At 43.0% G+C, this 26,003-nt stretch overlaps 2 protein-coding genes across 2 annotated transcripts; both read left to right on the forward strand.

Moving 5' to 3' along the window:
• Window positions 1-4,543: 4,543 nt before the first annotated feature.
• LOC148063629 (semaphorin-4E-like) lies at window positions 4,544-8,378 on the forward strand. The gene is made up of 14 exons (XM_087811782.1): window positions 4,544-4,631; window positions 5,182-5,327; window positions 5,400-5,462; window positions 5,534-5,632; window positions 5,782-5,875; window positions 5,944-6,021; window positions 6,081-6,229; window positions 6,322-6,500; window positions 6,577-6,706; window positions 6,787-7,012; window positions 7,154-7,269; window positions 7,344-7,501; window positions 7,612-7,664; window positions 7,750-8,378. The coding sequence occupies exons 1-14, from the start codon at window positions 4,544-4,546 to the stop codon at window positions 8,244-8,246; spliced, it is 2,076 nt and encodes a 691-aa protein (XP_087667908.1). The 3' UTR covers window positions 8,247-8,378.
• A 16,312-nt stretch (window positions 8,379-24,690) lies between these two features.
• On the forward strand, window positions 24,691-25,738 carry LOC148063630 (semaphorin-4E-like). Its single transcript, XM_087811783.1, has 6 exons — window positions 24,691-24,803; window positions 24,876-24,938; window positions 25,010-25,108; window positions 25,258-25,351; window positions 25,420-25,497; window positions 25,557-25,738. The coding sequence occupies exons 1-6, from the start codon at window positions 24,708-24,710 to the stop codon at window positions 25,736-25,738; spliced, it is 612 nt and encodes a 203-aa protein (XP_087667909.1). The 5' UTR covers window positions 24,691-24,707.
• Window positions 25,739-26,003: the final 265 nt, after the last annotated feature.

The raw sequence follows: 26,003 nt of genomic DNA on the forward strand, positions 1-26,003 counted from the left end.
GGTAGTCCAGGAAATATACATCCGAAGTCTGAAACGTGAAACACGAACTAGACGAACACGGGACAACAAGTGTGACGAACCAACAAAGACTGAGGGAGAGTGAGCAGAATAAGGTAAGGTAAGGTAAGGTAAGGTAAAACTTTAAAATTAAAAATTGTTTTTTTCCAGTAGCCAGCAATTTTTCATAAACAATAAAAAAAATAATACATAAAAAATATAAAATATGAATGGGGTGAGGATCTTGACCTATTTTGCGACTGGTTGATCCATGCCAGGTCAGAGGTAGAAAGTCACGCTCACACACGATGTTGAGCCATATTGCTAACCTGGGTTCATGGTGAACCTCAAGAGCACTCTGACTCCAGTCCAGCAGTTAGTTTACCAACAACAGAACCCAGAAAACCTTGACCATAAGCGTCAGCATGTCAGTGTGTCCTGCCACACAAATGTATTTATCATTATTACCAAACATGACTATTTTAATGACCAAAGTGTGTATGATGTAACTCTTAGATTCAAAATGATTATACTCTATACGTAACAGGGCCACGCAACAGGGAAGCAAGGAAGTTACTCTCCAGGTGACACGAGACATGAACGAACTTGAAAGAACCATCTGCCCCGGAAGAGACGACCCCCTGGACAGGAAACTTTCCCTTAAATATAGCGATGCTCTATAGTACTGGACCGTCTTTCCCGGAGCTATTGATCTGTAGAGCTGCCGGCAAAGAGCGTGGCCGATCGATCGTAAGTTTGTATCTTTGTTTGACCTGAAGCGGCGAATAAACGACCCGTACACTCTGCATTGACCTTTTTTCTCCATAAAGCAAAGTATTAAGACCCGGACGTGACGTTGTGTTGGAGCGAAGGAAACGGACTCCAGTTTTATCCGTTTTATAAGCATCTCACCTGCTGTGTTTGTTGGTCGATGCTATTCCAGAGAGGAATTGACCCCTTCCACCTCCGATGGTTAGTCCAGCACATGTCTGATATGCAGCACTCCATCCCAACTAGAAAAGAACATAGAATTGCATTTTAGATTATTTCAATGATGGGATGTGCTGTAGGTTTTTGTGTTCACTATGCTTACAAATATTACTTACTCACTTACTTCACATTTGAAATCATTTGGCAGGAACCACAGAGAGAAAGGTTTCATGTCAAGCAGGTCTGGAGTTCTGGGCAGTTCTTGGAGGTAACTTCCATGCAAAAACTAAACAAAAACATACTAGTGCTCCCTTTTGAATATAATAAATAAATAAATACAAGAAAGTATACTTGATCATGCACTCAGAGATAAGCTCTCCATGTTTCCTGCATCCATTGTTTTATGGTGTTTCCAATCTGGTTTACCTTTTTATGCTGGAATTTAAAGTACTTTTCATTATTATTTTATATATATTCTTTCATTTAAAGAGAACTACAACAGATCAAATCCCTCATCCAAAAGGGTTAAAATAAAATATACTTATATATTTAAATACGATAAATATGTTATCTATATTAATATGCAGAAGTGATGAATGAAAACAATATCTTGAATATCAATAAAATAAATCGCCTACCATGACCTACCAATATAGCAAACTTTTTATTGGAATATAAATATATTTTCGTCCTTTCAAAATATCAAACAAAATACGTTTGTGAGTTGCATTATAATTTAAAAAGCTATTCAGTGTTTTAGCGAACTAGCTCTCGTGCACAACGCACAACAGAAAGTTACATTACACGCAATGAAAACATTATTTTATAGAGTTGACTTAAAGCAATAATTATATCCGCTCTGCAGGAGCGCGAGCACAAAATGCTATAGATCTTTGTCAACAAGTGTGACGTCAACATCCGGAGGTTTGAAGGAAGTTTCGTATGTAGTGTGGCAGTTTGAAAACTTTTTAGCTGACGCTGAAACTACAAAACTGAACTCGGTCTTTATACAAGTACACATCTACAATTCTTTTCCATGGCGCTTTTAAACAAACAAGCACAATATCTCATTCTATTCCAGATTAAATGCACATTTTTCAAGTTAAATAAACAAGGATAATTGTTTAGGAACTGGATCATTACTTTGTCAATGTGTGTTTTACTAAACTCCCGTTTATTAGCGTGTGTGACGTCACCTCTGCAGGATCGCGATTACTGTTGACAAATGTTACGTAGATCGCTCATGATCGCAGCTAAATAAAAAGAAAACATACGTCCATAAACGCAATCTCAATGAAAGGTTCTATTTTCATACGAAAGCTCACCGGATAATAAAGAGGATCAAGCGAAATAGCACATCCAGACTTTATTTTACTCATTCATAAAAAAATGTCAACACTGTGGAGTTGTAACACCTAACAATATACAATATATTAACTTTTACAGGACCTTTTAAGCATGTATTACTCCACGAGAGCCTCTTGACTTCCGCGATGCGTGAATAATCCAACCTTAAAAAAATACAAATGAAGCACTTTTAAACGATTTATGGTCACCGTGTACCACCTGAAAGTGGTTCAAGGTCGGTTAGAACAAGTGAAGGTATCGCACTGTTGACATTAATCATTTCAAGTGCGCTTCATAGTTTTAGAATTACGGTAGCCAAATAACAACACCAACACGTCACGTCACGTTAACATGACAACAAAGAGTTTGGCGACGCATCAAATATTACCCGGGTCGTTTGAATCTGACGTTGGGGAGTGCTCTGTATATTACTGGGTGACTCAGGTAGGCTAAAACCGACGTTTTTGTCCCCCTATACCGTCACCCTAGTGACGCCCGGGGGCATTGCATGGCGTCGGACGATATGACGCCTCGGATGTGAGGACGTGTTGGATAAACCCAGGCGGTTGACACGCGTTTCAGTGTTCTTATTGGCTCCTATTGTGGTGGCAGGAGTTTGTGACCACAAGCTTCATGGGATGAGCAGGTGTCTTTATTGAAGAGATGAGCAGTCTCAAGTAACAGATCAATCTTTTATTAAGCAATGCAATAGAAACATCATCAATATCTAGGATTCAAGACATTTTATAGATCTTGCAAGGAGGGCACTTCTTACCAGAAGTTACATGATTTCTCGGTAATCACCCAAATTCCCACCAGATTGAGTACATTAAAGCACTTCTAAACACATTGATTTTATGACTAGTATGACCAAATTCAGATTCACTACCCTGGCATCCCACCTGTCATGGATTAAACAACTACAGTATATAAGTTACATAAACAAAATTATATATACTCTAGATCTAGAGGAATAGACACAAATAAATATGTTCCTTTTTGAAAATGGCTTTGACAAAAAATCTGCAACCAAGTTAATTTCTTCTCTTTCATTCACTGTGGGTTGTAAATCAACACAAGTTCCCTGTATTAGCTAGCACACTCTCTGATTAACGAATCAAAGAAGTGGAATACTATGACTTCACCGTATGCCTGCTGGAAGGCCCTGGCGTCGTCAACAACTTCATTAGGTAATGCGTGAGTCTAATCGACAACTATGTTTTATTTCAGTCCCGAACTAACAACAAATGATGGCTGAGCTCTGATTGGATAAATACTGTTATATAAATATTCATGTTTGGAAGTAGTGTGACCAGGGGGAAACTTATGAAAGAAGGCGACCATTTGGAATTATTTATTAAGTAAATATTCATGGGAAAAATAATTATGCACTTATATATCTTATATTTAATTTTTGTTAAAATAAGTCTATCATTTGGTTCTTTCTTAGGCCAGCAGAGAAGGTGTTGCAGGTCCATCACTGGCTGTACATATTTACTTCAAAACAAAGCCAACTAAGAGTTCACCTGATGATGGAAACCATCAATTTTTGCTAATTGAGAAACTTTATGAAACAAGATATATTAAAATTAAAAAAACAACATTGTTGTTATCGTTGTTGTGATTGAATGTATACATATATTGAACCATAGCCGTGAAATTCTTCTGTTTGTATTCAAAGTGAATACTTCAAAATTGATCAAGCAGAAAAACAGATCACTTAACAAAAACATCTACATTCATACAGAGAAGAAAAATCTTACTTAAATGTTTTGCTGTTATCACGTGTATTAGGTGTTTGTTGAAGGGTTCACTAAAATGTTTTTTACGGCCACATCTGGCTCCACGGTTGTGGGTTTTCAGGCCCCCAATTTATACTATTGGTAAAGAGAGAAAACAAATTATTAAAAAAACGAAGATCCTCATAGAAGAGTACATATTAATAATACATGCAATACACTTGTTGATTATAAGTGTTAATATATATTTAAGTCGCCCTAAAAAATATTAATATGTCAACATTGCTAACTTTAGTATAATTGCTGCTTCATGAATTCCACTTAGCTTCTTGCTAAGTTAAATTATCACATAGGAACAAAGTCATTTTCACTACATAACACAGTCACTATTGTGAGACTTTATTTGTCATACTTAAAAGAATCAGCCTTTAATGCCTTTCATTTCTACACAGTTAGATTATAACTATAGCTACATCCGGCATTATCTGGTACACAACCTTAAAGAAACCTGACAATTCTGAGAAGCAAGAATGAATCTACTGCTGTACTTTCTGCCCCTGCTGTCGGCCCTGGCCTCAGTACTGGACCCTGTCCCTCGCAGATCTGTGCCTTATTACAGTAAGTAACACTTAAGACTTTGTTCTTGGTACAATAGTCCATGAGTTCATTCATCATTAATGATACATTAGTCCAGTAGTTTATTCATCATTAATGATACATTAGTCCAGTAGTTTATTCATCATTAATGATACATTAGTCCAGTAGTTTATTCATCATTAATGATACATTAGTCCAGTAGTTTATTCATCATTAATGATACGTTAGTCCAGTAGTTTCTTCTATGTTAGTCTTTGTATTCTATGTTAGTCCTTGTATCCTTTGTCTTTGTTATTTTCTTTGATCTATGTTCTTTATCTTTAGACTTAAGATTGTATGAACTTGTTCTTTCTCTTAATTTCTCTTTGTTCCTGTTCTTATTTTATTTTGATTTATTTTAATGAAAAATTGCTATATTTTCTGTGGCTAATTGGAAAAAAACAATTTCCCGAAGGAGACCTGTTGAAGACCTTTGTTGAAGGATCAATAAAGTTCTACCTACCTACCCAGTTTATTCTTCATTAATGATACATTATTCCAGTAGTTTATTCATCATTTATCTTCTACCAAGGTGACAATAATAACACGTTTCAAGAGAAGGGAGTGTTGGACTACTCCACCATGCTGCTGAGGGAGGACCTGGGCCTGCTGATGGTGGGTGCCAGTGGAATGGTGTACGCCCTCGACCTCAATGACATCACAAAGAAAAATGACTCAGTAAGAAAACTACTATACTTTGTTCATTCTGCCTCTGTGCTCTTTAACATTTCACGTGATGTAATCTTTCAGGTGAAATGGGACGTGACACCAAAACAGGCTTTGATGTGTGAAAATAAAGCAATTGATGCAGCTGTAAGTTAAGATGTGTGTTTTCATATGTGTAATCCAGAACTTAATCTTTGGGTGATTTTATGAACCAACAGACTGAATGCAGGAACCAAATCAAAACCCTGCTGAAAAAACAGGACGGCCGGATGTTAGTGTGTGGAACCAATGCTTTAAAACCACAGAGTGATTACATGGTGAGAACTGTATGTTTATATAATGATGTGTTCATGAAAGATGTTTTTGCAAAACAACAAAACATTTTCATCATCATTTATCAAATAGTCATTTTATGTGAACATTTTTGAGGACTCATATTAGATTACCTTTATTGATGTGTTTGCAGTCATACATGGATGGAAACTTGACTCTCGAGGGAAATAATGAAGTATCAGTTTGTCCACTTGATCCTTCTGAGAGCTCTGCCTCCCTCATGATCGGTCAGATTTATAATGTTAAAGTATGTGATGAATCTTTTTCTGCACTAAAACATTTTTTTTATTTAAAGGAGACGATGTGTACTCAGCTGTTGGAGAGGTTTTCTCAAAAGGATCTGCAATCAAAACATCCCAGACAAGCTTCTTTGGTAAATGAGATCAAACATCAGTGTTTCAGATCTTCATCACATTCATCTATCCATGACAGATCCGACATTTGTTTCAATGGAGATGATGCCTGAGAGTGAAAACAGTGACACTGGAGATGATGACAAGATCTACTTGTTCTTTAGTGAGAAAGCTGTGGAGTATGACAATACAACTATGCATGTTAGCCGAGTAGCTCGAGTCTGCAAGGTGAAAACAAAAAAAATTGGATGTCTTTATTAATAGATCTTTATGTTGTTTCTTCCTTGTGTTTACATTAAAGTAATGTTGGTGTTTTTTAGGGAGACCATGGAGGTCTTTTTGATCTTCTGAACAAGTGGACATCATTTGTTAAAGCCAGACTAGAATGTCCAGTTCCAGGTTGCAAAGGAACTTCCATGATCCAGGACACATTCCGCTGGTGTGACCCCCAACAAGACTGGAAGTCATGTTTGTTCTTTGCTGTCTTCACATCACAGACGTGTGTATCTTTCATCCAAGTTTTAATACTGTTGCTTCTCAAAGTTTATCCATCGTTACACATTCTTTCTATGCAGTTGCTCAGCAGTGTGTGTCTACAGTGTGACAGACATCAGCAGAGTGTTTTCAGAAGGAACATTCATGATAAGGTATTCTGATGGATGGATGCCCAACAAAGATCCATTACCAGTTCCTCGACCTGGCTCAGTAGGTTTGCTATGTTAAAATTTGTTTGAAATATATTCCATACATCTTATGAAATCCTGCTTCTGCTCATCTTCTTGCAGTGCATAGATAATGCAGCACGGAAGGCTGGAATCAATGATAGTAGAAGACCCCATAAATTCATGGTTGAAGGTAGAGGTTATCTTCCCATAATAATTAAGGAGGCCATTGAGCCACTGGGAGGAAAAGCGTTGATGTTGAAAGGAGGAGGAGAATTCAGAAACATCATCATTGACCAGGTTCAGACCACAGATGGAGACAAACATCATGTGATGTTCATCGGCACAAGTGTGTATTTGTCATTGTCTCTTGATTAGAAAAAAATATTGTGCAAATATAAAACAAATCATGAAAATCTGTTAAAATATGGTAATAAGTATTTAATTAATGTCAAACATAAAAACAACTGTTTGTTTTCTGACATGAAAGATAAAGGAACCATCCTGAAAGCTGTGAACTATGGTGGTGAGATTTTCATAATAGAGGAAGTTCAAGTCTTTAAGACCTCAGAGCCCATCAAGATTCTCAAGTTCTCCAATGTCACGGTAATTTTATGACAAAGTGTTGAGCATCATGTTGAATTGAATCCCTGACATGAGTCTTTTTTTCTGATGTGCAGCGTCAGATCTACGCAGGCTCAGACTCTGGAGTAGTACAGGTGTCCCTATCCTCCTGTGGAAGATCTTTGTCTTGCATGGACTGTGTTCTTGCCAGAGACCCTTACTGTGGCTTGGACCACGCTGCTGGCAAATGTTCAGCTCTTTCTGATTCACAGGGGTGAGTATCTGTTCTAAAATATGAGGTGCAGTGTTCAGGGTGGATCACAGTACACATCATGGTTATTTTGAGATAAAAACATATTAAAACATAATTATATTTTTCTTCAGAGAACTGCTCCAGAGTGTGAAAGAAGGCAATGCTTCTCTGTGTCCAAAGACTGGTGAGTGAATCACACCCCTGACAAAAGTCGCCTCCAACATAATGAATATAAGAACAGCTAAAATGTTGACCTGTGTCTTTCATAGAACCTCAAACTGAGAATAAATCTCTTACTGCTCCTGGAAATTTAAAGCTTCTATGCTCTCTGGAATCAAAGCTGGCAACGATGAGGTGGGAGAAAGATAACTCCCCACTGATCTCTTCACCTCATCGTCTGGAGCAACAAGATGGACTGCTCATCCTGAAGGTCTCAAAGTCTGACACTGGTCACTACCGCTGTCTGTCTGTGATGAGCTCCAAAGATGCTGAATACAAAACCACAGTTGCCCAGTACAATGTCACCATTGAAGAAAAGACAGAAGAGACCCAACCTCAACAATACGATTACGCTCTCCTGTCTCTGCAGATTGGGTTGCTGCTGGCGGTTTGTTCTGTCTGTGGACTCCTGTTTTGGAACTTTTACAATGGCCACATTGCTTTAGCCCACGTAGGCTCTTGGCTGAGGGATCAAGTTTGCACCAACAGCAAGGAGCAAGTGATTAACAACCAAGAAAATGGAGATAACGTTTCCACTCATGTGTAAAGATCCTGAGCAGACCTCGACCATGCATTGTCGGTTTTAGGCACGGGTGAACCTGGTAGTGTGTGGGGTGACATTTAGATTAATAACATTAATCTGTCAAACTGAGCCTGAGAAACCTGGGAGTTGTTTGATAAAGACATGTCTCTTATTCAACACTGCAGAAAACTGATCAGAAACTGTTTCCTTCAACTGAGAAAAATCTCTAAACTTAGTAAAATGTTGTCGGAACATGATCTGGATCTTGTAATCCAGGCGTTTGTTCCTTCTCATCTGGACTATTGTAACAGTTTGTTTTCATGTCTTACAAGAAGGAGCTGTCTCGCCTGCAGTTAATACAAAACTCTCGTTAATGAGAAGTGGTGCCTTCCCAGGCACATCACTCTAAAGGATCAACACTGCTCTCCTGACATTTAACTTTTGGCGCTGAGTCTGAGACCCTTCTACTTGCCACGGGAGTTTTCACATGTTGTCGCGGTGCTTGTGTACATCCCACCGTCGGCGAGCGCGGAGGCAGCATGTGACGTCATCACTGGAGTGGTGAACGGGTTACAGACTCAGAGCCCTCAGGCCCTCTTTATCATCTCCGGTGATTTTAATCACGCATCTCTTTCTTCCTGTCTGCCCAAATTCAAGCAGTACGTCACTTGTGCCACCAGGGACAATAACACACTCGATCTTTTTTATGCGAACACTAAAGGCGCTTATTTATCATCCCCCCTTCCTCCTTTGGGACGAGCTGACCACTGTCTGGTCCATCTCCTACCTGTTTACAAGCCACTTGTGAGCAGGCAACCAGCAGTGACTCGCTCGGTCAAGAAGTGGTCTGATGAAGCTGAGGAAGCTCTGAAGGTCTGCTTTGAGACCACGGACTGGAGCATTTTCAGTGAGTCCCACAAGGAGGATATTGACAGTCTAACTACATGTGTCACGGACTACATCAACTTCTGTGTGGAGAGCATTGTACCAACCAAAACTGTACGATGCTTCTCCAACAACAAACCCTGGATTAATCCTGATATAAAGGCTCTCTTAAAGGAGAAGATGAGAGTCTTTAGGTCAGGAAACAAAGAGGATCTGATGGCAGTCCAGAAGGAGCTGAGAAGAAAGATCAGGGAGGGAAAGGAGAGGTAAAGGAGGAAGATGGAAGAGAGTCTGGCCAATAACAGACTCACCAAGATGGCGCCGCACGAGCAGCAGCTGGTTACAACAGCTCCCTCTTTCTTCTTACTTTTTATTACACTTTTTCCATTTTTTTGGCGTCTTTTTAATTTTTTCTTTAGAGTGGTCGGATCTTGTTGCCGTTGTGCACAAAACGAGACCACTTTTACAACTTTTGCATACGGTTTTCTGCTATTTTCGTAACTTTTGGGAACTCCGTCGGCAGACACGCTCAGCGGGTCTATTGTTTACACAAGGTATCAGCTGTTGGGGTTGCGCAACACCGCTCTCTCTCTCAGCGCGGAATGGACGATTCCCGTGGAAATCAAGAGAAAAAGACGCGGATGCAGAGCAGGTCGGATGAAACAAGAGAAGAAACGTAGGTTCCGTCCCTTTATTCCATCGATCATCATGGGAAATGTACGTTCGATCGTGAATAAAACGGACGAGCTTGCTGCGCTGACCCGGCATCAGAGAGATTTCCGGGAGAGCAGCCTTCTATGTTTCACGGAGACCTGGCTGACGGAGAAGATCCCAGACTCTGTTGTTTCCCTGGAGGGGTTCAAGATGGTTCGTGCGGACCGGGACATGGATGGAAAGAGGAGAGGAGGAGGAGTGGCGGTGTTTATTAATGAGAGATGGAGCGATCCCGCGCATGTCTCCATTAAAGAACAAGTGTGCACTAAGGACATAGAGTTTGTTGCGGTGGGCATCCGCCCGTATTACATCCCGAGGGAGTTCTCACATGTGATTGTGTTCACTGTTTACATTCCTCCCTCTGCGGACGCAGCCGCAGCGAGCGAGAGGCTGAGCGCCTCAGTGTCGGACCTGCAGCTCAAACACCCGAACTCTCTCCTGCTCATAAACGGGGATTTCAACCATGCCTCACTCTCCTCCATTCTTCCCACCTTCACACAATACGTGAAGTGCCACACCCGGGAGGACAAGACTCTGGACCTTTTGTATGCAAATGTAAAAGGTGGCTACACCTCCACCGCTTTGCCCCCCCTCGGCCGCTCTGATCACAACCTGATACGTCTGCGACCTGAATACACTCGCATGGTGAGGAGACAGCCTGCACAGAAAATAACTGTTAAGATGTGGAATGATGAAGCCAAGGAGAGGCTGAGAGACTGCTTTGAGTCTACAGACTGGAGCGTGTTCTCTCATGGTGATGACATCGACACCTTCAATGACCATTCCACGGATTACATAAAGTTCTGTGAGGACAACGTCACGCCGACCCCCAAGGTGCGGTGCTTTGCCAACACCAAGCCATGGGTGACCCCTCAACTTCAAGTTCTGCTGAACAAGAAGAAGAGGGTGTTTGCTTCAGGGAGCAGAGAGGAGCTTAAAGAGGTCCAGCGAGAGCTCAAGAAAGCGATCAGGAAGGCCAAGGAGGAATACAAGAGGAAACTGGAGGAGCAACTGGCGCAGGGAAACACAAGGGATGTGTGGAAAGGCCTGAAGAACATCTCAGGTCATGGCCAGAGTGGAGCCAGAGCCACAGCAGGGGGAGACCAAAGATGGGCCACTGAACTTAACCAGTATTTCAACCGGTTTGATCAGGGCCCCCCTCCCCCTCCATCTCTGCCCCCCACTCTTCACAAAGCTGTTTTTCCCCTGCTTCAGCCCCCTCCCCCCAACTGTTCTCACCTCCAAGCCACCTTTCTCCCCCACAACACGCCCTACTTCAGCTGCCCAACCCCCCACAGCCACCTCTCTCTGTTACATCGGAACAGGTGAGGAGAGAATTAAGGCGACTGAAGATCAGGAAAGCTGCTGGACCAGATGGACTCAGCCCCAGACTGCTCAGGGACTGTGCTGATCAACTTTGTGAGTTGGTCACACACATCTTCAACCTGAGCCTCAAACTGGAGAAGGTCCCGGTCCAGTGGAAGACCTCCTGTGTGGTTCCGGTTCCCAAGGCGGTGCACGCGAAGGAACCAAGCCACTTCAGACCAGTCGCCCTGACCTCCCATCTGATGAAGACCTTGGAGAGGCTGGTACTCCGCGAGCTACGCACGACGGTGAGCTCTGCGTTGGATCCGCTGCAGTTCGCCTACAGGCCAAAGATGGGGATGGACGACGCCGTCATCTACCTGCAGCACCGGGCACTGACTCATCTGGAAGCCGCCGGTAGCACTGTGAGAGTCATGTTTTTTGACTTCTCAAGTGCTTTCAACACCATCCAGCCGGCGCTGCTAAGGAAGAAGATGGAGGACACAGGAGTTGGGACACAGCTGGCAGCATGGACGATGGACTACTTCACCAACAGGCCGCAGTATGTGAGGCTGCAGGACTGCAGGTCTGAGGTGACCATCTGCTGTACCGGGGTGCCTCAAGGGACAGTGCTGTCACCTTTCCTTTTTTCCCTCTACACGGCGGACTTTACCTATGACTCCAGCAGCTGTCACCTCCAGAAGTTTTCTGACGACTCGGCCATTGTGGGCTGCGTGTCTGGGGGGGGGCGAGCTGGAGTACAGGTCAGTCATCAAGGACTTTGTTGACTGGTGTGAGAGCAACTACCTTTGCTTAAACACCAGTAAGACAAGGGAGATGGTGATTGACTTCAGGAAAAAGTCCCCACCACATCAACCGGTGAGCATCCAGGGCTTGGACATTGAGCTAGTGGACAGCTTCAAATACCTGGGTGTTCACCTCAACAATAAACTGAACTGGTCCACACACATCAACGCCGTGTACAAGAAGGGCCGAAGTCGCCTCCACCTCCTGGGGAGACTGAGGTCCTTCGGAGTGTGCAGACCACTTTTAAGGACCTTTTATGACTCCGTGGTAGCCTCTGCTATCCACTACGCTGTGGTCTGCTGGGGAGCAGGCAGCACGGACCGGGACAGGAAGAGACTGAACAGGCTGGTCACGAGGGCCGCATCTGTCCTGGGCCGCTCGCTGGACTCGGTGGAGGAGGTGGGAGAGAGGAGGACACTCTCCAGACTATCCTCCATCAGGGACAACGCTCTTCACCCACTGCACCTGACCGTGGAGGAGCTGGCCAGCTCCTTCATTGGCAGGCTCAGGCACCCCCAGTGTAGGACGGAGCGTTATAGAAGGTCCTTCATCGCAACTGGTGTCAGGATATTTAACTCTCTACTTTAAATATCCTGATGCTAATCCGTAGTGTGTTTTTCTCCTCGTGTGTTTTATTTTATTTTTTTGTTTTTATTTTTATTTTATTTTATTTTATTCTATTGTATTTTGTTAATAGTGTTAAATTTCTAATTTTGTAAATAATTTGTATATTTTTAAGATCGTTTTTTTTTTATTTTGTATTATCTCTTTTATTTTTATTTTTTTCCTTGCACTTTATTTTTTTAAACTGCGCTGTTGTAAAAGTGTGTTTCCCCTCTGGGGATGAATAAAGCTTTTCTATTCTATTCTATTCAAGCGGTAGCGGCGGGCGATCAGAATTGGGCTGACAACTTAAACGGTTATTTTTCAAGGTTTGAGGTGTCGGCTCCCCCCCCCGTCTTCTACACCATTCACACCTCTACTTTTACCTTCTCCTCCCCCCCGAGCTTGTATTGTTTCAGACCCCCGCTGACTCCACAGGGGACAATGCCCCCCCACCCCAGCCTGTCCCTCACACCTCTCCAGGTGAGAAATCAGCTCAGGAGAACCAGGACAACAAAGGCCCCTGGACCAGACGGCATCGGTGGCAAAGTACTCAAGACGTGCTCTGACCAGCTATGTGAAATTGTTGGACTTCTGTTCAACATGAGCTTGACCCTGGGAAGAGTTCCACTACTGTGGAAGACGTCCTGTGTGGTACCGGTGCTGAAGACTCAGCACCCTAAGGATCCCAGCTGCTACAGACCTGTGGCCTTGACATCCCACCTTATGAAGGCTCTGGAGCGGCTGGTCCTTAGTTACCTGAGTCCTCTGGTGCGCTCCTCCATGGATCCGTTGCAGTTTGCCTACCAACCTGACATCGGTGTGGAGGACGCCATCATCTTCCTTCTCCACTGAGCACTTTCTCACCTGGAGTCGCCTGGAAGCACTGTGAGGATCCTTTTCCTGGCTCTAAGCAGTGCTTTCAATACCATCAGGTCGAACATCCTGAGGGACAAGCTGGAGCTGTCTGGAGCGGACACTCACCTCACGGACTGGATTGTGGACTACCTCACCAACCGTCCACAGTTCGTGAGGACCCGGGATGGTGTTTCAAAGACTGTACTGTGCAGTGTAGGGGTCCCCCTGGGAACAGTGTTGGCACCGTTCCTTTTTTCACTGTACACTGCAGATTTCCAACACCTGTCTCCCACCAGTCACCTGCAAAAGTTCTCGGACGACTCCGCCATCGTCGGCCTCATTAAGGACGGGGATGATGGGTCGTACCGGGGACTTGTCCAGGACTTTGTTGACTGGTGCCTGGAAAACCACCTCCAGATCAACTCCAGCAAAACTAAGGAGTTGATTGTGGATTTCCGGCGGTGTCCCTCCATCTCCCCCTCACCACTGAACATCCAGGGACAGGACATTGAGATTGTCACGTCTTACAAGTTCCTGGGTGTTCACCTCAACAACCGCCTGGACTGGGTGGATAACACTGCTGCTCTTTATAAAGGGCGGAGTAGACTCTACCTGCTCCGGAGGTTGAGGTCGTTTGGTGTCCAGGGGCCACTCCTGAAGTCATTCTATGACTCAGTAGTGGCCTCTGCCATCTTCAACGGTGTGGTCTGCTGGGGGAGCAGCATGACAGCAAAGGATAGGGCTAAACTGGACAGCCTTATTAAGAAGGCCGGTTACGTCTTAGGGCGCCCCCTGGATCCTGTGGAGGAAGTGACTGGGAGGAGGATACGGAGCAAGTTGGCCTCCATGAGGAAGAACTTGTCTCACCCTCTCCAGCACACACTGAGGGCATTGAGGAGCTCCATCAGTGATAGGATGCTCCATCCCCGGTGTGTGAGGGAGAGGTACCACAGGTCCTTCCTCCCTGCTGCCATCAGACTCCACAATAAGAACACACAAAGATAATTATTTAACGGCACCTTTCTTGTTATTCTTGTAAGTATGATTGTGTATATAATATAGTGCAGATTTATTTTCTATTCTATTTAGATTTTTTCTTTTCTTTTTAATATTTTATTTCTGGGTGTTTTATTTTATTTTATTTTTTATTTTTTTGGTATATCACTCTTGCTGTTGTTAAAACGAATTTCCCCTCGCGGGACAATAAAGGATTCTGATTCTGATTCTGATTGATTTGTATTTTTTGAAGCTTGGATTGTTCAAGAGGCTCCCGCGGAGTTATAAATGCTTAAACGGTCCTGTAAAAGTGACTATATTGTATATTTTTAGGTGTTACAACTCCTGGTCTGGAAAATCGCTATATAAATAAAAATTACTTACTTACTTACTTACAATGTTGAGATTGTTTTATGAATGAGTAAAATAAAGTCTGGATGTGCTATTTCGCTTGATACTCTTTATAATCCGGTGCGCTTTTGTATGAAAATAAACCCTTTCATTGAGATTGCGTATATGGACATATGTTTTCTTTATATTTAGCTGCTATTATGAGCGATCTATGTGAGGTTTGTCAACAGTAATCGCGATCCTGCAGAGCTGACATCACACGCTAATAAACAGGAGTTTAGAAAAACACACATTGACAAAGTAATGATCCAGTTCCTAATAAATGTTCCTTGTTTATTTAACTTGAAAAAATCTATATTTGACCTTAATTTTTTACACACCTCAGACGTAGAATCTGTTCAAAACATGCGTACATCTGATTTCTATTAGGTCACATCATTACTGTATCCCTTCGCCGTGCACGTAATGTAGACCCGTCACACCACAGGAATCAAATGGGATATTGTGCTTGTTTGTTTAAAAGTGCCATGGAATACAATTGTAGATGCAAGTAAAGATTCTGTCCATTTCTGATATTTATTAACAGAAACTGACTGATATTTATATCATGATTCATAATAATATCCATCAGTGTTACAGTAAGATATCCTCACACATTACACGTATAGAAATCATTTTTATCATGTCAAACACGACCATGTAAGGAATACCCGAAAGCATTTCTATGAAAAATTAGCATATATGATACTGTATTGCCTAAAACACACTATAGATTAGATAAGATTGACTTCATTATATTTTTATTTATCTTAATATTTGCCTGTTGTTTCATGAATCTATCTTGTTTTTGTGTGTGTTGCAGGTGGTTTGCTGCTGGTTATTGATCAATGAAGGCAGAAAGACACATAGATTAAAACAGAAACATCCTACCCATAATATGGCCCTACACAAAACTTAAGTCAAACAAAGCAGTTTGAAAAAAATCGATTTTAAATTGAAAAATATATTTTTTGATGGAAGTAATTCTTTTTTGGATTGAATAATTGTCAAGGTGCTGAAGGAAACCCAGGCGCAGAAAGTGTCTGATTGTCAAACTTGACCGATTTATTAGCAGCAGGCAGAGGGATCGTCACAGGTAGTCCAGGAAATATATATCCGACAGGTACGATATCCAGAAAAACAGGTCAAGGGCACAGGCAGGCAGAAAAATGAGAAAATGTACCAGGCAGGAGAGAGAAAAACCCAGAACAAAAAAACAAAACACAGAATGAGGCAATACAAAGACAACAAAAATACACGTGAAAAGTCTTAGCTCTGGGTCTTGGGTGATGGAATGTTTTTTTAGTCTGAGCATTGTACTCCTGTCGAGAATGTTCCGAGTGGGCTCCCAGGAACGCTCCTCAGGCCCGTAACCCTGCCAATCCACCAGGTACTGGTAGCCCCGACCAACCCGCTGAGAGTTGAGGATCTTCCGTACCTTGAACACCTTCTCACCCTCAACCACCCTAGGAGGGGGAGGAGGTTTAGAGGCCGGAACCAGCGGGGACACTCTACCGGGTTTAACCTTCGAAACGTGGAAAGTGGGGTGAATGCGCATCTCCTTAGGAAGGCGTAGGCGGACCGCGACAGGGTTCACCACCTTGGTGATGGCATAGGGTCCCATGAAATGGGGAGCGAGCTTATGTGAAGGTAAGTGGAGACTGATGTCTTTGGTGCTGAGCCCCACTCTGTCCAAAAGCGGGAGGTGAACTGGGGCCCCCGGTCCAAGACAATGTCCCGGGGCAGGCCGTGGAGACGGAACACATGGGCCAGGACCGCCTCGGCCATGTCTCGTGGTCCGGTAGCTTGGGCAGCGGGACAAAGTGGGCCATCTTGGAGAACCTGTCGACGACAGTCAGCACCGCAGTCATGCCCTCTGAGGCCGGCAGTCCGGTGACGAAGTCCATAGATATATGGGACCATGGACGATCAGCCACTGGCAGCCGAAGCAGCTTCCCAGACGAGGGAGCGGATGAGGTCTTGCTGGTTGTACACACCGGACAGGCCGACTTCGCGACGTCCCTCGCAAGCCCAGGCCACCAGAACCGCCGCCGCACCAGAGTTAGGGACCGTTGCTGTCCTGGGTGACAGGACCACTTGGACGCATGGCACCAGTGGAGGACCTGCTTGCGGAGGTTTTCCGGCACAAAGAGACGGTTAGAAGGACCAGAAGTCGGAGGAGGAGTCCGGCGGTTGGCTCTCCGGACTCGCTCCTCTACCTCCCAAACCAGCGACCCCACGACATGCCCCGGCTTCAGGATCGGGGCTGTGTCAGAGTCAGTGGGGTCAAAAATGCGCGAAAGGGCATCTGCTTTACAGTTCTTGCTCCCAGGTCTACCAAAGTTACCATGAAGTTGAATCTGGCGAAGAATAATGACCACTGGGTGTGCCGTGGGTTCAGCCGGCATGCAGTTCTCAGATATTCTAGGTTGTGGTGGTCGGTCCAAACCACAAACGGGTTATCCGCCCCCTCCAGCCAGTGGCGGAACCCCCTTGATGGCGAGGAGCTCTCGATCCCCCACATCATAGTTCCGTTCCGCGGTAGTGAGCTTGCGGTAAAGAAGGCACAGGGGTGAATCTTGCCATCTGCAGAGCATCTCTGGGACAGGACCGCGCCCAGCCCTGTGCTAGAAGCGTCGACCTCGACCAGGAACTGGAGACGGGAATCAGGTTGCCGGAGGATGGGGGCCGGCCAGTCGGAGACCGCCTGTACCTTGGCGGGATCCATAGAGATTCTACGAGGGCTAATGATATAACCGAGGAATGAGACGGTCTGGACATGAAACTCCCACTTCTCTGCCTTGACGAACAGTTGATGCGCGAGAAGACGGCTAAGGACTGAGTGTACATGCTGGCGGTGGGACCGTTCGTCCTTCCAAAAAATCAGGATATCGTCTAAATAAACGAAAACAAACTGCTTAAGGAACTCCCGTAATACGTCATTCACCAAGGCTTGAAAAACCACAGGGGCATTGGTTAAGCCGAACGACATGACTTTTCCATTCGTCGCCCTGGCGAATGCGAACGAGATGATAGGCGTTGCGCAAGTCTAATTTGGTGAACACAGTGGCCCCTTTAAGAGTCTCGAACGCAGATGACATAAGCAGGAGGGAATAGCGGTTCTTAATAGTGATGTTATTAAGCGAGCGGTAATCAATACATGGTCTGAGGGACCTGTCCTTCTTGCCTACAAAGAAAAAACCCACGCCAGCCGGGGAAGAAGAGGGACGAATGATGCCTGTCGCCAATGACTCCTTTATATAAGTGTTCATGGCCTCAGTCTCAGGGAGAGAGAGGGAGTACAAGCGCCCTTGTTGTGGCTCAGCACCGGGTAATAGATCAATCGCGCAATCATAGAACCGATGAGGAGGTAGACTTATGGCACAAGTCTTAGAAAAAACCTCCCTCAGGTCATGGTAATCACGCAGGACGCAGGAGATATCAGCGACGAGGTTAGGCGCACTGGAAGGAGAGGCGAGCCTACGGGCAGAACAGAGAGAGAGAGAGAGGTGAAACACTGCTGGTCACAACCCAACCCCCACCCGACCACCGAGAGAGGAGACCACTGGATCCGTGGCTGGTGTTGCTGGAGCCAGGGGAGACCCAAGATGAGGGGGTGCGGTGAGCAGGCCATGACGAGGAGCTGGATCTCTTTGACGTGGCCATCAGCGAAAGAGAGGCGGAGCGGTAGAGTGCGGCGCTCCACTCGGCTCAGGACGTGACCGTCGAGAGCTTGGACCGGGATGGGACGTGGCAGCCGCCGGAGAGGAATGTCGTGTCGACTCACCGGCGCCACTGAGACGAAGTTACCGTCCGCTCCTGAATCGATGAATGCGGGTACGGACCAGTGGTGCCCGTACCGGCTCAGAGTCACAGAAATGGCGGGACGTGAGGGATGAGGAGATGGTGGTGCCGGACCCGTCCTGACCCTCCTCTCCTTTACTGGACATCTCCTGGCACGGTGTCCCTCGATGTCCTCAGACTGCACGTGGCAGACGGCGGTGCGGTGCATGGGCAGAGTGGAACCGCTGGATGGCAGAAATGGGTGCCCGACCCCGGGACTCCTCGGCGCGTTGACGAATCTCGATGCGGGTGACCAGCTCGATCATCTCATCCAGGGTCCCTGGCAGCGACAGCGGGATGAGGTGAACTCGGATCCGGGGAGTGAGGGCCTCGATGAAGACCTCAGCGAGCGTGGAGTCGGGCCAGTTGCTCTCCGCTGCCATGATGCGGAACTGGATGGCGAAGTCCTACACGTGCTGTGCCGCTTGGCGCAGGCGGAGGAGAGATCGAGCTGACTCTCGACCCAGAGGGCCACGCTGAAAAATGCGCTCCAGGACCGTGGTGAACTCCTCCAGCGAGGGCAGGCCCGGGGGGGCAGGAACTGGTTGGAGAGCACCTCCATCTGTTCACCCAGAGCTTGGATCTGTGCCACTTGATGGCCCAGTGTCTGCTGCTGGGAAACGTGCCAGGCGGCCATTGCCCCCATGCCGTACCTCAGCTTGGCGAGGGAAGAAGCATTACTCGTGACCTGCTCACGGTAAGTCACACTGGACTCGGGGGAGGAACTTTCTGCTGGGTTCATTGTTGGTCAGTTCGTTCTGTCAGGGTGCGGAAGGAAACTCAGGCGCAGAAAGTGTCTGATTGTCAACCTTGACAGATTTATTAGCAGCAGGCAGAGGGATCGTCACAGGTAGTCCAGGAAATATACATCCGAAGTCTGAAACGTGAAACACGAACTAGATGAACACGGGACAACAAGTGTGACGAACCGACAAAGACTGAGGGAGAGTGAGCAGAATAAGGTAAGGTAAGGTAAGGTAAGGTAAAACTTTAAAATTAAAAAATGTTTTTTTCCAGTAGCCAGCAATTTTTCATAAACAATAAAAAAAATAATACATAAAAAATATAAAATATGAATGGGGTGAGGATCTTGAACTATTTTGCGACTGGTTGATCCTTGCCAGGTCAGAGGTAGAAAGTCACGCTCACACACAGAAGATGTTGAGCCATATTGCTAACCTGGGTTCATGGTGAACCTCAAGAGCACTCTGACTCCAGTCCAGCAGTTAGTTTACCAACAACAGAACCCAGAAAACCTTGACCATAAGCGTCAGCATGTCAGTGTGTCCTGCCACACAAATGTATTTATCATTATTACCAAACATGACTATTTTAATGACCAAAGTGTGTATGATGTAACTCTTAGATTCAAAATGATTATACTCTATACGTAACAGGGCCACGCAACAGGGAAGCAAGGAAGTTACTCTCCAGGTGACACGAGACATGAACGAACTTGAAAGAACCATCTGCCCCGGAAGAGACGACCCCCTGGACAGGAAACTTTCCCTTAAATATAGCGATGCTCTATAGTACTGGACCGTCTTTCCCGGAGCTATTGATCTGTAGAGCTGCCGGCAAAGAGCGTGGCCGATCGATCGTAAGTTTGTATCTTTGTTTGACCTGAAGCGGCGAATAAACGACCCGTACACTCTGCATTGACCTTTTTTCTCCATAAAGCAAAGTATTAAGACCCGGATGTGACGTTGTGTTGGAGCGAAGGAAACGGACTCCAGTTTTATCCGTTTTATAAGCATCTCACCTGCTGTGTTTGTTGGTCGATGCTATTCCAGAGAGGAATTGACCCCTTCCACCTCCGATGGTTAGTCCAGCACATGTCTGATATGCAGCACTCCATCCCAACTAGAAAAGAACATAGAATTGCATTTTAGATTATTTCAATGATGGGATGGGCTTTAGGTTTTTGTGTTCACTATGCTTACAAATATTACTTACTCACTTACTTCACATTTGAAATCATTTGGCAGGAACCACAGAGAGAAAGGTTTCATGTCAAGCAGGTCTGGAGTTCTGGGCAGTTCTTGGAGGTAACTTCCATGCAAAAACTAAACAAAAACATACTAGTGCTCCCTTTTGAATATAATAAATAAATAAATACAAGAAAGTATACTTGATCATGCACTCAGAGATAAGCTCTCCATGTTTCCTGCATCCATTGTTTTATGGTGTTTCCAATTTGGTTTACCTTTTTATGCTGGAATTTAAAATACTTTTCATTATTATTTTATATATATTCTTTCATTTAAAGAGAACTACAACAGATCAAATCCCTCATCCAAAAGGGTTAAAATAAAATATACTTATATATTTAAATACGATAAATATGTTATCTATATTAATATGCAGAAGTGATGAATGAAAACAATATCTTGAATATCAATAAAATAAATCGCCTACCACGACCTACCAATATAGCAAACTTTTTATTGGAATATAAATATATTTTCGTCCTTTCAAAATATCAAACAAAATACGTTTGTGAGTTGCATTATAATTTAAAAAGCTATTCAGTGTTTTAGCGAACTAGCTCTCGTGCACAGCGCACAACAGAAAGTTACATTACACGCAATGAAAACATTATTTTATAGAGTTGACTTAAAGCAATAATTATATCCGCTCTGCAGGAGCGCGAGCACAAAATGCTATAGATCTTTGTCAACAAGTGTGACGTCAACATCCGGAGGTTTGAAGGAAGTTTCGTATGTAGTGTGGCAGTTTGAAAACTTTTTAGCTGACGCTGAAACTACAAAACTGAACTCGGTCTTTATACAAGTACACATCTACAATTCTTTTCCATGGCGCTTTTAAACAAACAAGCACAATATCTCATTCTATTCCAGATTAAATGCACATTTTTCAAGTTAAATAAACAAGGATAATTTTTTAGGAACTGGATCATTACTTTGTCAATGTGTGTTTTACTAAACTCCCGTTTATTAGCGTGTGTGACGTCACCTCTGCAGGATCGCGATTACTGTTGACAAATGTTACGTAGATCGCTCATGATCGCAGCTAAATAAAAAGAAAACATACGTCCATAAACGCAATCTCAATGAAAGGTTCTTTTTTATACGAAAGCTCACCGGATAATAAAGAGGATCAAGCGAAATAGCACATCCAGACTTTATTTTACTCATTCATAAAAAAATGTCAACATTGTGGAGTTGTAACACCTAACAATATACAATATATTAACTTTTACAGGACCTTTTAAGCATGTATTACTCCACGAGAGCCTCTTGACTTCCGCGATGCGTGAATAATCCAACCTTAAAAAAATACAAATGAAGCACTTTTTAACGATTTATGGTCACCGTGTACCACCTGAAAGTGGTTCAAGGTCGGTTAGAACAAGTGAAGGTATCGCACTGTTGACATTAATCATTTCAAGTGCGCTTCATAGTTTTAGAATTACGGTAGCCAAATAACAACACCAACACGTCACGTCACGTTACCATGACAACAAAGAGTTTGGCGACGCATCAAATATTACCCAGGTCGTTTGAATCTGACGTTGGGGAGTGCTCTGTATTTTACTGGGTGACTCAGGTAGGCTAAAACCGACGTTTTTGTCCCCCCTATACCGTAACCCTAGTGACGCCCGGGGGCATTGCATGGCGTCGGACGATATGACGCCTCGGATGTGAGGACGTGTTGGATAAACCCAGGCGGTTGACACGCGTTTCAGTGTTCTTATTGGCTCCTATTGTGGTGGCAGGAGTTTGTGACCACAAGCTTCATGGGATGAGCAGGTGTCTTTATTGAAGAGATGAGCAGTCTCAAGTAACAGATCAATCTTTTATTAAGCAATGCAATAGAAACATCATCAATATCTAGGATTCAAGACATTTTATAGATCTTGCAAGGAGGGCACTTCTTACCAGAAGTTACATGATTTCTCGGTAATCACCCAAATTCCCACCAGATTGAGTACATTAAAGCACTTCTAAACACATTGATTTTATGACTAGTATGACCAAATTCAGATTCACTACCCAGGCATCCCACCTGTCATGGATTAAACAACTACAGTATATAAGTTACATAAACAAAATTATATATACTCTAGATCTAGAGGAATAGACACAAATAAATATGTTCCTTTTTGAAAATGGCTTTGACAAAAAATCTGCAACCAAGTTAATTTCTTCTCTTTCATTCACTGTGGGTTGTAAATCAACACAAGTTCCCTGTATTAGCTAGCACACTCTCTGATTAACGAATCAAAGAAGTGGAATACTATGACTTCACCGTATGCCTGCTGGAAGGCCCTGGCGTCGTCAACAACTTCATTAGGTAATGCGTGAGTCTAATCGACAACTATGTTTTATTTCAGTCCCGAACTAACAACAAATGATGGCTGAGCTCTGATTGGATAAATACTGTTATATAAATATTCATGTTTGGAAGTAGTGTGACCAGGGGGAAACTTATGAAAGAAGGCGACCATTTGGAATTATTTATTAAGTAAATATTCATGGGAAAAATAATTATGCACTTATATATCTTATATTTAATTTTTGTTAAAATAAGTCTATCATTTGGTTCTTTCTTAGGCCAGCAGAGAAGGTGTTGCAGGTCCATCACTGGCTGTACATATTTACTTCAAAACAAAGCCAACTAAGAGTTCACCTGATGATGGAAACCATCAATTTTTGCTAATTGAGAAACTTTATGAAACAAGGTATATTAAAATTAAAAAAACAACATTGTTGTTATCGTTGTTGTGATTGATTGTATACATATATTGAACCATAGCCGTGAAATTCTTCTGTTTGTATTCAAAGTGAATACTTCAAAATTGATCAAGCAGAAAAACAGATCACTTAACAAAAACATCTACATTCATACAGAGAAGAAAAATCTTACTTAAATGTTTTGCCGTTATCACGTGTATTAGGTGTTTGTTGAAGGGTTCACTAAAATGTTTTTTACGGCCACATCTGGCTCCACGGTTGTGGGTTTTCAGGCCCCCAATTTATACTATTGGTAAAGAGAGAAAACAAATTATTAAAAAAACGAAGATCCTCATAGAAGAGTACATATTAATAATACATGCTGTACACTTGTTGATTATAAGTGTTAATATATATTTAAGTCGCCCTAAAAAATATTAATATGTCAACATTGCTAACTTTAGTATAATTTCTGCTTCATGAATTCCACTTAGCTTCTTGCTAAGTTAAATTATCACATAGGAACAAAGTCATTTTCACTACATAACACAGTCACTATTGTGAGACTTTATTTGTCATACTTAAAAGAATCAGCCTTTAATGCCTTTCATTTCTACACAGTTAGATTATAACTATAGCTACATCCGGCATTATCTGGTACACAACCTTAAAGAAACCTGACAATTCTGAGAAGCAAGAATGAATCTACTGCTGTACTTTCTGCCCCTGCTGTCGGCCCTGGCCTCAGTACTGGACCCTGTCCCTCGCAGATCTGTGCCTTATTACAGTAAGTAACACTTAAGACTTTGTTCTTGGTACAATAGTCCATGAGTTCATTCATCATTAATGATACATTAGTCCAGTAGTTTATTCATCATTAATGATACATTAGTCCAGTAGTTTATTCATCATTAATGATACATTAGTCCAGTAGTTTATTCATCATTAATGATACATTAGTCCAGTAGTTTATTCATCATTAATGATACGTTAGTCCAGTAGTTTCTTCTATGTTAGTCTTTGTATTCTATGTTAGTCCTTGTATCCTTTGTCTTTGTTATTTTCTTTGATCTATGTTCTTTATCTTTAGACTTAAGATTGTATGAACTTGTTCTTTCTCTTAATTTCTCTTTGTTCCTGTTCTTATTTTATTTTGATTTATTTTAATGAAAAATTGCTATATTTTCTGTGACTAATTGGAAAAAAACAATTTCCCGAAGGAGACCTGTTGAAGACCTTTGTTGAAGGATCAATAAAGTTCTACCTACCTACCCAGTTTATTCTTCATTAATGATACATTATTCCAGTAGTTTATTCATCATTTATCTTCTACCAAGGTGACAATAATAACACGTTTCAAGAGAAGGGAGTGTTGGACTACTCCACCATGCTGCTGAGGGAGGACCTGGGCCTGCTGATGGTGGGTGCCAGTGGAATGGTGTACGCCCTCGACCTCAATGACATCACAAAGAAAAATGACTCAGTAAGAAAACTACTATACTTTGTTCATTCTGCCTCTGTGCTCTTTAACATTTCACGTGATGTAATCTTTCAGGTGAAATGGGACGTGACACCAAAACAGGCTTTGATGTGTGAAAATAAAGCAATTGATGCAGCTGTAAGTTAAGATGTGTGTTTTCATATGTGTAATCCAGAACTTAATCTTTGGGTGATTTTATGAACCAACAGACTGAATGCAGGAACCAAATCAAAACCCTGCTGAAAAAACAGGACGGCCGGATGTTAGTGTGTGGAACCAATGCTTTAAAACCACAGAGTGATTACATGGTGAGAACTGTATGTTTATATAATGATGTGTTCATGAAAGATGTTTTTGCAAAACAACAAAACATTTTCATCATCATTTATCAAATAGTCATTTTATGTGAACATTTTTGAGGACTCATATTAGATTACCTTTATTGATGTGTTTGCAGTCATACATGGATGGAAACTTGACTCTCGAGGGAAATAATGAAGTATCAGTTTGTCCACTTGATCCTTCTGAGAGCTCTGCCTCCCTCATGATCGGTCAGATTTATAATGTTAAAGTATGTGATGAATCTTTTTCTGCACTAAAACATTTTTTTTATTTAAAGGAGACGATGTGTACTCAGCTGTTGGAGAGGTTTTCTCAAAAGGATCTGCAATCAAAACATCCCAGACAAGCTTCTTTGGTAAATGAGATCAAACATCAGTGTTTCAGATCTTCATCACATTCATCTATCCATGACAGATCCGACATTTGTTTCAATGGAGATGATGCCTGAGAGTGAAAACAGTGACACTGGAGATGATGACAAGATCTACTTGTTCTTCAGTGAGAAAGCTGTGGAGTATGACTATAAAACTATGCATGTTAGCCGAGTAGCTCGAGTCTGCAAGGTGAAAACAAAAAAAATTGGATGTCTTTATTAATAGATCTTTATGTTGTTTCTTCCTTGTGTTTACATTAAAGTAATGTTGGTGTTTTTTAGGGAGACCATGGAGGTCGTTTTGATCTTCTGAACAAGTGGACATCATTTGTTAAAGCCAGACTAGAATGTCCAGTTCCAGGTTGCAAAGGAACTTCCATGATCCAGGACACATTCCGCTGGTGTGACCCCCAACAAGACTGGAAGTCATGTTTGTTCTTTGCTGTCTTCACATCACAGACGTGTGTATCTTTCATCCAAGTTTTAAT

The sequence above is a fragment of the Callionymus lyra genome, chromosome 16 (assembly GCF_982586985.1).
Source record: "Callionymus lyra chromosome 16, fCalLyr1.hap1.1, whole genome shotgun sequence".
Taxonomy (NCBI): Eukaryota; Metazoa; Chordata; class Actinopteri; order Syngnathiformes; family Callionymidae; genus Callionymus; species Callionymus lyra.

What these genes read in the sequence shown, in the direction of transcription:
- LOC148063630 (XM_087811783.1), top strand. Translation starts at nt 24,708, where the DNA reads ATGCTGCTGAGGGAGGACCTGGGCCTGCTGATGGTGGGTGCCAGTGGA. An exon ending in CTCTGCCTCCCTCATGATCG is followed by an intron (nt 25,352 to 25,419) that starts GTCAGATTTATA and finishes TTTTATTTAAAG; the next exon opens with GAGACGATGTGTACTCAGCT. An exon ending in ATCCCAGACAAGCTTCTTTG is followed by an intron (nt 25,498 to 25,556) that starts GTAAATGAGATC and finishes TATCCATGACAG; the next exon opens with ATCCGACATTTGTTTCAATG.
- LOC148063629 (XM_087811782.1), top strand. Translation starts at nt 4,544, where the DNA reads ATGAATCTACTGCTGTACTTTCTGCCCCTGCTGTCGGCCCTGGCCTCA. An exon ending in TGTGATGTTCATCGGCACAA is followed by an intron (nt 7,013 to 7,153) that starts GTGTGTATTTGT and finishes CTGACATGAAAG; the next exon opens with ATAAAGGAACCATCCTGAAA. An exon ending in TCAAGTTCTCCAATGTCACG is followed by an intron (nt 7,270 to 7,343) that starts GTAATTTTATGA and finishes TCTGATGTGCAG; the next exon opens with CGTCAGATCTACGCAGGCTC.